The sequence below is a fragment of the Macaca thibetana genome, chromosome 15 (genome assembly GCF_024542745.1).
Source record: "Macaca thibetana thibetana isolate TM-01 chromosome 15, ASM2454274v1, whole genome shotgun sequence".
Taxonomy (NCBI): Eukaryota; Metazoa; Chordata; class Mammalia; order Primates; family Cercopithecidae; genus Macaca; species Macaca thibetana.
Genome location: NC_065592.1, coordinates 88,632,928 through 88,647,925, shown reverse-complemented (window position 1 = coordinate 88,647,925; position 14,998 = coordinate 88,632,928). Strand labels below are relative to the sequence as shown.

At 39.9% G+C, this 14,998-nt stretch overlaps 1 protein-coding gene across 3 annotated transcripts in view; it reads right to left on the bottom strand.

Annotated features, from left to right (window-relative positions):
• PCSK5 (proprotein convertase subtilisin/kexin type 5) overlaps positions 1–14,998 on the bottom strand; it is a 468,460-nt gene that overhangs the window by 102,578 nt on the left and 350,884 nt on the right. For all 3 annotated transcript variants that reach the window (XM_050761595.1, XM_050761597.1, XM_050761598.1), the window contains exons 23-24: positions 11,191–11,397; positions 9,701–9,769 (exon numbers count right to left, since the gene is read on the bottom strand). In XM_050761595.1, coding sequence (XP_050617552.1) covers positions 9,701–9,769; positions 11,191–11,397 — 276 coding nt within the window. The remainder of the gene's footprint in view (positions 1–9,700; positions 9,770–11,190; positions 11,398–14,998) is intronic.

Below are 14,998 nucleotides of genomic sequence, written 5' to 3'. Positions count from 1 at the left end.
CGAACTCCTGGCCTGAAGCCATCCTCCTGTCTTGGCCTCCCAAAGTGCTGGGATTACAGGTCTGAGCTATTGTGCCTGGGCTACTTTTCAAGTCAGATTGATTGAAATACAAATTTTCATCGTGTAATATTTGCCCTTTTTATGTGTACAGTTCTATAAACTGACAAATGCTTACAGTCATGTAATCACTCCAACAATCAAGATATAGGACATTTCTAAAACCCTAAATAGCTCTACCACGCCCTTTGTTTTTATTATAATGTGGTTATTACCAACATAAAGTCTGTAATTTATTCAGCTTTCTTTAGTTTTTACCTAGTGTCTTTTCTCTGTTTCAGAATCCCACCCGAGATGCCACATTACATTTACTCATCATATCTCCTTAGGCTCCTTTTGGCTGTGACAGTTTCACAGACTTGACTTGTTTAATGAACCGGACCGTTTTAAGTATTAACCAGGTATTTTACAAAATGTCCCTCCACTGGGATTTGTCTGATATTTTCTTCACGACCAGACTGGGGTCATGGTTTTTTGGCAGGAAGACTATAGAGGTAGTGTTTCTCATTACATTGTATCAAGAGTACATTCAATCCATATGATTTATCCCTGGTGATGTTTCCCTTAATCACATGTATGATGTAGTATTTGTCAGCTTTCTGCACGGTGAAGTCCTTCTGCTCCTGTCCTTTCCTTTCCTTAAGTGTGGATGAAAGTCACACTTAAGAAGTAGTAGAGAGTAATGCTCCTCTTCCTTCCTTCCTTCCTTCCTTCCTTCCTTCCTTCCTTCCTTCCTTCCTTCCTTCCTTCCTTCCTTCCTTCCTTCCTTCCTTCCTTCCTTCCTTCCTTCCTTCCTTCCTTCCTTTCTTTCTTTCTTTCTTTCTTTCTTTCTTTCTTTCTTTCTTTCTTTCTTTCTTTCTTTCTTTCTTTCTTTCTTTCTTTCGAGACGGACTCTCACTCTGTCTCCAGGCTAGAGTGCAGTGGTGCCATCTCAGCTCCCTGCAACCTCTGCCTCCCAGGTTCAAGCGATTCTCCTGGCTCAGCCTTCTGAGTAGCTGGGACTACAAGTGCCTACCACCACACCCAGCTAATTTTTGTATTTTTAGGGATAGAGTTTCACCATGTTGGCCAGGATGGTCTCGATCTCTTGACCTTGTGATCCGCCCACCTCAGCCTCCCAAAGTGCTGGGATTACAGGCATGAGCCATCGCACTCGGCCTCCGCTTTCTTAAAAGAGGAGTATTTAAATAAATTATTTGGAATTCTTTTGCATGAAAAATTTGTCTCTTCCTTCCTATTTACTTATCCACCATTTATTTATATTTGTATGAACTCATGGATACTTATTTTATTCTTTGGGTTATAATCTAATACAATTCTATCTTTATTATTGCCAAAATTTTTCCAGCTTAGGCCATTGAGAACTTCATTTGGCTCATGTGTCCCTTTGACATATGTCCATCACTGTGGATTTTTTCCTTTGAGCACCTCCTTACTTTCTGAAGTCAAATGCTTTACCTCGGAGCTATACCCCTTTCTGTCCTACATTCTGTCATTACAAGATGCTGCAGGCTCAACCTGTATATTTCCTGTCCCAGTCCCCAAATCAGCCAGTTCTCTAAGGAGCCTTGTTATATTTTATCGGAGAATGGTATTAGAAACCACGATCAAGGCACCTGTGTTTACTGCTGCTGGGGTATTGTTGCTTCTAAGTCCTCTCTGCTGACAGAGCACTTCAGACATACAGCACTGTCTCAAAATAAAAATAAAAATGCTTATGCATCTTCTTGATTGTTTTTTCTCATTATTCTTTTTTAATTCCCTAATTTGCATTTTCCCCCCAAAAAATATTGAATTTTCTTTCCAAGCACAGGTCAATTGTCTTATAGATACCTCACATTCTTGATTTATCTTGTGATTATCTTGAGGCTAAATAAGGTTTTTCTTGACCTCAACATTATTGACATTTTGGACTAGGTAATTCTTTGTTGTGGGGGAGCAGTCCTGTGCATCGTAGGATATTTAGTAGCATCCTCAACCTCTATCCATCAGATGCAAGTAACAACCTTCCAGTCACGACAATCAAAACTGTCTGAAGCATCGACAAATGTTTCATGGAGGCATAATTGCCTCCAGTTGAAAATTAGTGATCTAGACACTTTTGTCAAGAATACAAGGTGAGGGCTGGGTATGGTGGCTCGTACCTGTAATCCCAGTACTTTGTGAGGCCAAGGTGGGAGGACTGCTTGAGACTAGCTTGGGCAACATAGCTAGATCCTATCTCTATAAAAAATAAATTAGTCCAGGCTATGAGTGCATGCCTGTAGTCCCAGGAACTTGGGAGTCTGAGGTGGGAGGATCACTTGAGCTCAGGAGCCATGATCAAGCCACTGCACTCAAACCTGGATGACAGGGGGACCCTGTCTCAAAACAAAACAACAAAACAAAAAGAATATGAGGTGATATTATTACTCAAGTATCACATCAGGAGACGTATGATGTCAGGTTTATGGAACTGATAATACTGATTATTTAAGTTGGTAACCAGCAAATCTCTTCATTGTAGTTAACTATTAATTATGGCAGTACTTTGAGTCTGTGTGATTATCTTGTTCCATAGCAATTTTCCACCCAGTGTGTTTAAACCTACTTACAATTTGATGATTCTCCCTTGGGTCCATATACTAGGGGATGCAAAATAATGATTTCCTAATTCTTTCCTGAAATACATGACAGCTGAAATTTCTCTGTAAAGAAGAGCTTTCCCTTTTATTCTACTCCCCTCTCTTTTCCTTTTTCTCACTATTGATGCATGGATTTAAAATATTGAGTTGGAATTCTTTATCATCCATATTTTAAAAATGCTCTAATTGTCCTACATTTGGCTAACGGGAGTCCATTCACACTACTCATTCTGTCATTTGTTATGAATATGTAAAATATTTATCTGGTTCAAATCAAAACTAAAAAGATACAGCTAAAGGCTGGGTGCAGTAGATCACGCATGTAATCCTAGCACTTTGTAAGGCCGAGATGGGAGAATTGCTTGAGGCCAGGAGTTCAAGACCAGCCTGGTCAATATAGTGCAACCCCCATCTCTTAAAAAAATTTAAACAAAAAAAAGATTAAGGTTGGACGCGGTGGCTCACACCTGTAATCCCAGCAATTTGGGAGGCCAAGGCGGGCAGATCACGAGGTCAGGAGTTCGAGACCAGTCTGGCCAACATGGTGAAAGCCCGTCTCTACTAAAAATACAAAAAATTAGTCAGGCATGGTGGCAGGCGCCTGCAATCCCAGCTATTCTGGTGGCTGAGGCAGGAGAATCACTTGAACCCAGGAGGCAGAGCTTGCAGTGAGCTGAGATCACGCCATTGCACTCCAGCCTGGGTGACAGGGCGAGACTCTGTCTTAAAAAAAAAAAAACAGGAAAAGATTAAAAAATAAAAAGATATAGCTGGAGAAGTCCTGCCCATCATCTCCTTTACCTTTCTCTATAGATAACCACTTTTATTAGTTTCTTAGTTATCTTTTTTCTCTTTGCAAAAGTAAATGAAAATGTAAATACACTCACACATTTTATATCACCATTTTCTTACCACAAAGGTAGCATACTATGTGCACTTTTTGTGCCTTGCCTTCCATGTAACAGCCTGTCGTGAAATTACCATTAAGTTCTTCAGATCGTCTTTGCTGTTTTGGTAGCTGCAGAGTGCTCCATTGTGTATATGTATCCCATTCATTCAACCAATCTTCCATGGACAGGCATTTAGGTTGTTTCTGATAGTTTACTACCACAAGTAATACCACAATAAATAGCATGGTGAATATGCTGTTTTGAATCTGTGGATGTATGTCCCCAGGGTAAATTCCTAGAAGGGGTGTTGTGGGGTCAAAAGGTAAATGCATATGGAGTTGTGTCATATTGCCGAATTTCCTTCAACAGCCATTGTACCATTTTGTCTTCCTACCAGGAGGCAATAACAGTGGTATTTGCTTTCCTACAACTTTGCTGATAGAACTTGTAAGCTTTTGAATTTTTGCCAGTCTGATAAATGAAAAATGGTATCTCACAGTAGTTTTTTTTTTGAGACGGAGTCTCGCTCTGTCGCCCAGCGTGGAGTGCAGTGGCGCAATCTCGGCTCACCGCAACTTCCGTCTCCGGGGTTCGAGGGATTCTCCTGCCTCAGCCTCCCAAGTAGTTGGGACTACAGGTGTGGGCCATCACGTTCAGCTAATTTTTGTATTTTTAGTAGAGATGGAGGTTTCACCATGTTGGCCAGGATGGTCTCAAACTCCTGAATTCAAGTGATCTGCCCACCTCGGCCTCCCAAAGTATAAAGTGCTGGGATTACAGGCGTGAGCCACCGCACCGGGCCTCCCACAGTTTTAATTTGCATTTCCCATATAATGAACAAGCATCTTTTCTTATGCTTGAAGGCCATTTGTTTCATGTGATTTTAAAAAACATCTCTCCTTCTGTCCTCATAATTTCCTGGCTATCACCTTAGATTTGGCTGCTTTATTTTATATCTGGATTTCTGAAATAGTCTTCTAGCTCGTTTATCTACTAAAGCCTCTCTCCCTTTAATTACCCTGAACACAGTTAACACAATAACCAACTTAACCTCTTAATACCCACTTCAAGACACACACTCTCCCACTTCTGTTTTTAAAAGAACCTTCAATGATTCCCTTTTAGTCACAGAATACTTTTAACCTCATTAGTCTGTAATTCAAGATTTTGTTTTTAACCACTTCTCCAAACTTTTCTTTGCCTATTTCCTTATATTTCCTCATTCTTTCTGCAAAATTAGTATACCCGGTGTCTCAAAATCCATAGCAGAAGCCTTTTTTCCTGCTGTTGTCCAAATATAAAGACCCCCTATAGTGCAGCTCTTCTCTCTTATCTGTCTAAATTCTACGTAAAAGCTAATGTCCACCTCAACTCTCATCTTCTTAAGAGCCTTCCTTGAACCCTTCAGTGCCCAGAGGTTCTCTTTTTTTAAAAAATCCTTTTGATGCATATATTTGCACAGAATTTATATAGCCTCTTTTTTTTTTGCAATTCCTTAAAATTTTTTAATTTGGATATGTTTTATCCCAAGAGTGCAGACTATGCTATTTCAATTGGCAAACACTAATACATTTTCATTATCTCTTTCTAAGTTAAAACAAGGGCACATTAACCATTATATTTATTGATGAGGTAGAAAAGTAAGAACATCTTATGTAATTTGATTAAAATCAATCATCAAGTCAATGGTATATAATCTAAGATGTCTGGATCTCAGGTTATAGTTAAGTGTCACAGCTATTGCTACATTCCCTAAATTAAAACAAACAAACAAAAAAGGTGCCTCAAAACATTAGGTAAAAGTCACTCCATTTACTTCTGTCCTCAGTTATTGAAGAAATATAATTTAAAACTCTCAGATTTATCTTAGTAGTTAAAATTTCCATTCAAGATACTGGTTAGAAAGAGAAAGAATTGACAGCAAATATTCTTGGGACAAAATGGTATTATATAAAATGTTATCTATTTGTTTACAAGTTGATAAAGAAGAGAAATCGAATCTCATAATTTCATCTCAAAGTATCTAATTCAACACTTTCCTCCAGATGAAACAATGATTTTTGGTCATGAGTTTAGTTTTCTGCCCCCTTTTTGGTAATCTTTTCTTGGAATGACAGATAGCTAGCTCCACCCAGGTAACAGATGAGATTCCAGTTAATATGGAATTTGAGGATTTTTTCTTATTAGGTATAAAAGATAGATATTAATGTTCACTAAATAGCTGGAAAGGAATACAAAACTAAAAAAAAAAACCAAAACAACAACCAAAAAACCCAGGATTTTTATTACTAATTATTTTATATAGCTAATTATTACATAATGTAGATAAAATGTCTCACAATGACTGATTTCACTTTTCTCTGACTCCCCTAGAGATGGTCTAGACCTGGCCTCGAGATGAATCTACATTATTAAAATGGAATAAAGTTAAGTTCTCTCCAAAGGATGATGTCCGTTCTCACAGGAAGGATCTTGGGGAAATCTATAGAAACGTATTCAGATTTTTCAAGTTTGCATTTATCTCTTTAAAATTATAAAACTTAATAAACCATGGTCTGATCAAAGCTTCCTTGCAGTTCTAATAGTTCATGAAAAATCATTTTTTAATTTAATTAATTTGTTTATTTAGAGAAAGGGTCTTGCTCTGTGGCCCAGGCTGGAGTGCAGTGGCATGAATATGGCTCACTGCAGCCTTGACCTCCCAGGCTCAGGTGATCCTCCCACCTCAGCCTCCTGAGTAGCTGGGATCACAGATGCATACCACCACATTTGGCTAGTTTTCTGTATTTTGTTGTAGAGACAGGGTTTCACCATGTTTCCCAGACTGGTCTCAAACTCCTGGGCTCAAGTGATCTGCCCACCTTGGCCTTCCAGAGTGCTAGAATTATAGGTGTGAGCCATTGAACCTGGCCAAAATAATTTATTTTTGTATTGTATGGTTTATTTTTTCTTCTTCTTGGTTCATAGAGTTTGATTAGAGAAAACAGCAAATCTAAGACCCTGGGTATCCTAAGTCATTCATCTCTGCTTTGAATTCGGGCAATTCTCAAATTCAATTCAACAAACATTCATGCATTAATTGCGCATTTATTATGTCCTGTGCACTCTGCCAGTTCAGAGTATATAAGTCAAAGAGCTTGTTCTCAGGTAGTTTAGTGTCCAGGCAGAAAGGGGTATACATAGCAAATATTATACTAGTCACCTCTAAATCATATTCTCACTGGCCTAAAAATAAAGGGAAACTAGAAAAGGGAGAATTTACTCTATTGGAGAGATCAAAAAAGGGTTCAGAAATAAGGTGACAAGTTGGTTCAGCCAAGTCAATCCAAGAATAAACGAGGCCCAATACATAGAGATATTATAAATTAAGGGACATTTTAGAATTTAAAATGAGAAATTAGAGGTATTTAGAATGCTCTTGCCACCCTTTCTGGTGGTGTCACTGCACTTTATACCTGTCTCTTCTCTGGCAGGTTGTCTTCTAAGAGATTTCACTCCAGGTGTGTCACTTGGGACAGATCCTGCTATCCCTTATAGCACGATCACAGCCATATCACCTGCGAAATTCTCACCACCAAGGCGAGCACTCAGCACACAGTAGACAAAGTTTCTTAAGTAATGAATGGACTGAAGAGCTTAATAGCACTTTGTAAAGTAAATCAAACTTTCTAATGTGTCTCTTTTTGCAAGTTGAGTCTTTCGGATTTTGAGCCCCCAGAGGGTCAGTATCTGCCATGGAGTCCATTTCCAGTGGCTTCCCCATGGTGTCATGTTTAGCTGGGTCAACTACATGGAGGATGAGGCCAATACAGACCCCTAGTGACCGTGGTTTTCTTGTCACTGTTCCCACCTCCATGCTAAGATCCTCACTTATCCTGAAGGAGTTCACACACATTCATACATTCCTCTCAAGGTGTCTTGAAGCTATGGAAGGAACATCTTCTTTTCTCTACATGTATCTTGCTGGGTAGACTTGCCCCACTGTCATCACTGAGCAGAGCCAAGAGAGACCAAACCTCAGGTTTTAGATTATACACAACCCCTCTCCAAGATGCACAAAGATGCTAGTATGGACACACAACACACAACAGCAAAGATGCCAGAGAAGACCACAGAAATTAGCTGGGGTGTGAAATTTAATGGGAAAAATACATCTGAAATGGGCAAACAGTGAAATGAAGATAGTCAAAACATTCATCATTGCTCTGGGCAAACTCACCTTCTGTCACTTCACATGAGACAGACACTAGAATTTGCTTATAGTTTTTTACTTCAGTACTCTTATTTATGCCTAAGTTTATTTTTTGCTTCCCAGGTAATTAGCATTTTACCCTTAAATATCTGACTCTAAATTTTACCTTCTTCTTAAGTGTTTGTTAACTTTTTATGACATTTTATTATCCAGTAATATAAGCATCATATTATAGTGGAAGATAATGGGAGAATGATATTTAAGCTTCCAGAAACTGTATTTTCTAGTTACAGATATTATAGAAAATGTATCTTTTCCATTTAAGGCAAAGAGTGGTGGTGATAGCTACAATATAAATTATATAATTCATGTATAATATTTAAGTATTAATTTCAAATTAGCACAAAGAGAAGATTTAGAATATTCACAGCACCAAGAAAGGATAAATGTGTGAGGTGATAGATATACCAGTTATCCTATGCATCACACATCCTATGCAAATATCAAAGTATCACATGTATCCCATAAATATGTAAAACTGTTATATATTAGTGAGAAAAAATTAAGAAAATCCGTTGGGTAAGGCAAACAAAAAGTCTACTTTATTCTGGCACAATCTTACCGCTAGAAACTTCATGAGTATTCTATAGAACAGCATTGGCCTTACTGGGCGGCTTGTCAGAAACACAAATTCTCAGGCCCACTTTAGACCAGTGAATCAGAATCTACGTTTCAACAAACTCCCCAGGCGATTTGTGCCACACTGAAGTTTTAGAAGCATTAGTCAACCAATCCTAGGGCTCCATGAAGAGAAATTATTCCATGAACTTTTCAGATGAGTTTCCTTTCAAAGATCACACATGCTAATTATTTTCTATATGTTGCCTACACGTACATTAAGAAACAATCCTGGAATTCGGTAACCTCCCTATTTTTCATCTTATAGCCAATGCAGTGGTGCCATGTGTTATGAACTGTCTCCATCGCCTCCTGCAGGCATGTGAGAAGGGGAGAAAGAAGGAGCCACTGACTTGAATTTAAGAGTTAAACATGAGAGAGACAAGTGCTTTGCATTGTATGATGGGGAATTCAACTCCGCTGTCACCACGATGCTTTATTCTCTAAGGGTTGTCTTAGGCTCCAAGCAACAGAGTCATTTGTATTTTTATTTTTACTGTTTTGAGATGGAGTCTGGTGCTGTTGCCCAGGTTGGAGTGCAATGGCATGATCTCAGCTCACTGCAACCTTTGCCACCCAGGTTCAAGCGATTCTACTGACTCAGCCTCCCGAATAGCTGGGATGACAGGCACCTGCCACCACACCCAGCTAATTTTTGTATTTTTAGTAGAGATGGGGTTTCACCATGTTGGACAGGCTGGTCTCGAACTCCTGACCTCAGGTGATCCACCCACCTTGGCCTCCCAAAGTGCTGGGATTATAGGCATGAGCCACCATGCCTGGCCCAACAGAGTCATTTTTATAAAGGAAAACCCCCATCGCTCTACCCACAAACTTTTGTGTTTTACATACCAAGTGAGTTAGAGGAATTAGGCATTTCTTTGCTTAAGTTTATTCACTGTTAATCTTCCAAATGTGTCACCTTGAGAAGCTAAGGAGAGGCTGAGTCTCAGGCACCTGAAATGCGGTTGCTGGTCAGTAAGCCCCACCAATTTATTGACAACCAGAGGAAAAGGTGCCAAGGTCTCCTTTTCTAAACTTGAGTTTCATAAAGACAAGAAACCCATTCATTGCTTCAAAAGCAAGTATTTCCTCACAGTGATCCTGTTTGTGTTGAAGAGAGCCTACTTAAGACATTGATGGTGACACTGATGCTGACAGCAATGACAAGAATGCCTGCTGGGGCAATGACAAGATGGAGATGTGTGGAAAAGGACTCAGCTATTTCAACTCTTTAGGTGAAAAGGAAGAGGACATACCCAAGCTGCATCCCAGACATCCTTCTTCACAAGGGACACATTCTTCATAGTCTGGGTCTTGGACTTCACCTACACAGAAAGAGAAGTGAAAAACACAACTCATTTCCATTGAGTGGAGACACGTGAATTGCTTTAAAAATATGTTCTTGTGTAGCTTCTTTTAAAGTAAATCATAGAGCAATTATGAAGCCCAAAACCATCCTTGAGGATATATGTGGTTTCTACTTTTTAATCTCCTTCTATTAATTGAATAGATTAAATCAGCTTGATTGGGTACAAAGAGAACCAGGTTGGACCATATGCCATGCAGCTAGTTTTGAAGTCAAGCTTGGTGATTTTATTTATTAAAGAAACCAGTTTTGCTTCTGGGAAAATGGAATTGGGTAAGTAAATGAACACGTTCCCTTCCTCTTTTTATCTGTCCTACTAAACACTTTTTAAAAAGTTTAAAACCTTTTACTACACTCATAAACATTAAGAAGAGACAGAATTGAGTGTCTTAATTATTCTAAAAATGTCTTGGAGCTCTCTTCAGCACCAGACCAGGCATAATTCTCATACAGAGCAGAGCAATAACAGTCCGTGGCATTCTTACATAGAAGAGAACCGAAACTATAAGTGTTGTTTTTTAATTTCCTTCTTCCCATAAAAGATAAGAAATTGGGCAATAACAATAACACATACGATTCACAGACCATTTTAATATTTTCAAGTAGTTTTAGGCTGATCCTCACTGGCTTCTCAAAGCCACTCTGTCTTGATGCTCTGCTCTTCCTTTGACAGATGAAGACAACAAGGCATGGGCAAGTTAGGTGAGTTTTGCCCAGGGTCTCGTGTCTAGTAATTGGGAAGGAGAAAACTATTGACCCAGACTTTTGGATTCTAATCTTATTTTCTCTCCCCTATATCCTGTCCACAATCCCCCCACCTGCCAAGATCATTTTCTTTTCTTTTTTCTTTGTTTTTGAGATGGAGTCTTGCTCTGTCTCCCAGGTTGGAGTGCAGTGGCACGATCTCGGATCACTGCAAGCTCTGCCTTCTGGGTTCAAGCCATTCTCCTGCCTCAACCTCCTGTGAAGCTGGGAGTATAGGCATGCAACACCACGCCCGGCTAATTTTTGTATGTTTAGTAGGGACAGAGTTTCACCATGTTCCCCAGGCTGGTCTCGAACTCCTGGCCTCAAGTGATCCACCTGCCTTGGCCTCCCAAAGTCCTGGGATTAAAGCACGAGCCACTGCACCTGGCCAATTTTCTATACACTTAGGTGCATTCCTACGATCTTGGATTATGTCTGGGGAAACCCAGAGAAAGGGTGTGTGAATAGAGAGAGAGAAAGTAACCTCTCTCCCCACTTGGGTATGGAGTCACCCAAAATCATCCCAAGTGCCGACACGCAAGCCAGGAAGGCAATTCAAGTCTCCAGGACATCCAGGGCGCAGACCCTCCTCCCGTGTTCTGGTGCTGGGCAAGGGCCCAGGAGCAGGCTTACCTTGTCCACACTCCAACTTCTGGCACGTGTGGTTGGTGGGCGCTATGAAGTAGCCCCTTGTGCATCTTGTGCAGATGTGCATGTTGTGGCAAAGCTCACAGTTGTCTGGGCAGGGCAGGCAGGTATTCCCTTCAGTGGCATAGTGGCCCTCTGGGCAGCTCTCTCGACACTCTCCCTGGTATAGGAAGTACTCTCGGCCATAGTTGTCTGATCAGTTACAGGGGCAACGAGAAGAGGGATAATGTACCGAGTTAGCCATGAAGCTATTATAATGTAAGATATTATATTTAAAAAAGATGCAACTGAGTGCTTTCGTTCCTAGGGGCTGAGGGGTATAAAGATGGATTTAATGAAAAGTGCGATAACTACATCCTTGTAGTTGAAAAGTTTTCCTTGCAGGGAATTATTTTCCAATATTTTATATATTTCAGTGAATAGCGACTACTATCTGGGATATCATTGCAAAACCATGCTCTGTGAATAACTACAATTCAAAATGTGTTTAACTTTCCCAAGGGCTCCTTTGGTATCTGTGAAATCTCTCAGACTTGGGGGGGGGGGCGGCTATAGAGATCCCATGAGAATAAACACATGCTTAATGATCAACATGTTTTAGGAAAGTGCAGTCTTTTAAAATGATTTTGAATTGGTATCGATCACATGCTTGCATTAATCATCTAAGGTCTGAATTTCCGCAGAGCTGCCAATGCCCATAATGACAGGCTTATTGAAGCACTAGACCAAGCACACTTCTTTGACTCTTTTACATGCATTCCTGAATGTTCCTGACTTCTGTCAACATTGGATTCTATAAGGAAAGAACTGGCAGTGCCCACAGCATAACAGACCATGGGAATTTGTTCCTGGTGGGATTGGAGAAGTCTAACCAGTTACAAAGCATCACAATTAATTACAAAGGATTCTAATCAGTTACAAGTACAAAAACAACAATAAGGTGAATACTGATGCATCTAGAGGTTTCCTACTCCCACGCTCTTGGAGTTTTTGTGCTGAGTGTGCTCGGGGTATCCATCTTCTCTGAATCAGATTTCCCATATGTCCCTGCCTCTGAAGAGCAGCCGATCTGTGTTACTCAGAATAACCAGGGTCTAGGGTTCATTCATCATGTGATCTACCACATGGATATCCAAAATCATTGACCTTCAAGATGCAAGGCTGCTGAATTTGTGGATAAAGATAACACTAAACCCATGTTGCAAGTGTGGAAACTGAAAGTCATTCTAATGTTAAATTGACTCACATGAAATTGCCAACATGTGACTATTTTTTACCTGTGAGCATGGTACTTTCACATCATTTATCATAATATTTCTTATTTATGCAAAGCCATAGTTGAAATACGTTTTTTTTTTTTTTCTTTTGAGACAGGGTCTCACTCTGTTGCCCAGGCTGGAGTGCAGTGGCATGATCTCAGCTTACTGCAACCTCCTCCTCCTGGGCCCAAGTGATCCTCCCACCTCAGTCTTTCAAGTAGCTAGAACTACAGGTGCATGCCAGCATGCCCAACTGTTTTTTTTTTTTTTTTTTTTTTTTTTTGTATGTTTTGTAGAGAGAGGGTTTCATCATGTTGCCCAGGCAGGTCTTGAACTCTTGCGCTCAAGTGATCTGCCTGGCTTGGCCTCCCAAAGTTCTGGTTGTGAGCCACCATGCCTGGCCTGAAATGCAATTTTTAAAACATGCTTTTGGATTATGGGCTCTCAAGCTACCTTTTTGGCTGATTATGATTTTATACCTGAAGGCTACCGGTTCCCATAGGACCAAGAAAATAAAAACGGCTTCCACAGAGGTGGTGGAAGAAAATATTCTGCTGTTTCTAAATTAGACATAGAAGAGATTATCCTCTAAGGAAAGAAGAGGGTTTGGAAGGACTAATGTGCATTTGGTGATTCTATAGCTATCGATCAACATTGTGGAGCACAAAACTCTGATCTGGTGGAACCTGGAATCTCTAGAGACCACAAGAAGGTCATCCTTCCAAGTTACGTTCTCAGTCACTTTATGAAACCATAACCAATGCCATTTCCATCCACCATGACTCATTCAGAAAAAAAATCTTTTTTTCAGAGTTCCCCAATTTCTCTGGGGTACGTAGGAAGATTTGAGGGAAAGCAGTGAGGAAATCTACCTCTTTTGCATCCCCTACGCCTTCACATGACATCAACTCAGGACCCAGATGCTTAGGGGGACTCTAAGGCTCTAAATATGTATTTGTGGAATGACTGTATGGAGTTAATTCATATTTGGCAATACTCAATTTTTCCCCTATATCCAACTGGATCATCAATCTTGAAAATTAGCAACAATGGGCCCAGATTTAGAAGGAAGTGTTCTTCAATCCCGTTTTTATTGTTTGGACATGGCTTTATTGAGGGGCCTCTTCAGGTGTTATAATTTGGGTTTAAAGAACAGAGACTTGAGGGGGTCTCAGTGTTTAAAATACATAGACCTGCAAAGGGAGGTCACTTAGATGCCTTGGTCATGACCAGCTTTTCCCACAGGTTTGGTCCAGGACTATGTCAAGATTTGGTCAGATTTTGAGTAGCCCTGCTCAATTAGTTATGGATAATAATTTAAATACCATGCATAAATTTTTGACTACTCGCCCAGGGTCTTCAAGTTTAAATTATTACAATAGTATGTAGACGAAGCTATTTCCAGTGGTAGAAGGGCTGATACTTTTGTTAGGCACCGAAAATTTTCCTGGGACAAGAGTTCAAATGGGATAATAGGGGACAAGAGTTTGGATTGGCTTTTGTTTATTCTGGAGAGTGATTCACTTTTACCAGAGCATTTCTTGGCAGCTGATTCTGTTAGGTGAGAAGGTAGACCAGCATGAAGATATTGGATGTCCGTAGGAGAAAAGGAAGGGGTGAGGGTTGAAGGCATGAGGTGAAAAGGACTGCTGGAAAGGATAAAAGAAAGGTGCAGGGATCCTGAAAATAAACTTGATGAAGTTGACTACCACATTTTGCTTACTGTAGCTGTTGTGTGATTGATGGAACTCAGCTTTGGGTCCACTTTGGTAGTGAATAAATCTGGAAGAGAATTGGAGTGAATCCTCAGCAATATAGCTGGAGATGTACACTTCCAAAAGGCATCATACCTAAACCTTAGTGAAGTCACAATTAAACAAGGGATACAATCTTACAAATTGGTGGGAGGGGCTTATGAAGATTGATGGGACCCCCTGGCTGGATGATTTTTAGCCTTTTATTAAAGCTTCCATTTATGGATATGGAACTTCTTCAATTAAATCATCTTTCTTCTTCAGCACTGTCCCATCAAGCTCTCTGCTACATTTGCTTCACTAATGTTCTTAAGAACATCACACTCTTAAGTAGGCAGAACTACCTCAGGGCTTGCTAAACAACAAGCCCTACCTCGAGGAAGCCTTCTCTGCTCATCACAGCTGGAAGCGATGCTGCTTCTCTGATCTGGCGTAGGATTTCTACCATGCATTTGGTCTTCATCTACTATTTTCTTGTTTTGTAATATATGAGGACAAACCTCCTTGTTAGACTGTAACTCCTTGAAGGTGAGTATCTGCTATCATTTATCTCATTTTCTCTGGCATTCAATATACAGTAACTTGTAAATAGAAGGGCTGCAATAAATGCTTAAGATAATGGATTAAGCACAATTTCAAACAGAAAAAAAAAAAACAAAAACAAAAAAACCAAAAAAAAAAACAGAAGAAATGTCAGCTCATTTGTAGGTAGGTTGGTCCAAGTAACTGTAGGATGCTTAGAAGACTAGACATTTGTTTGGTATCTAAACTTCTTTCTAA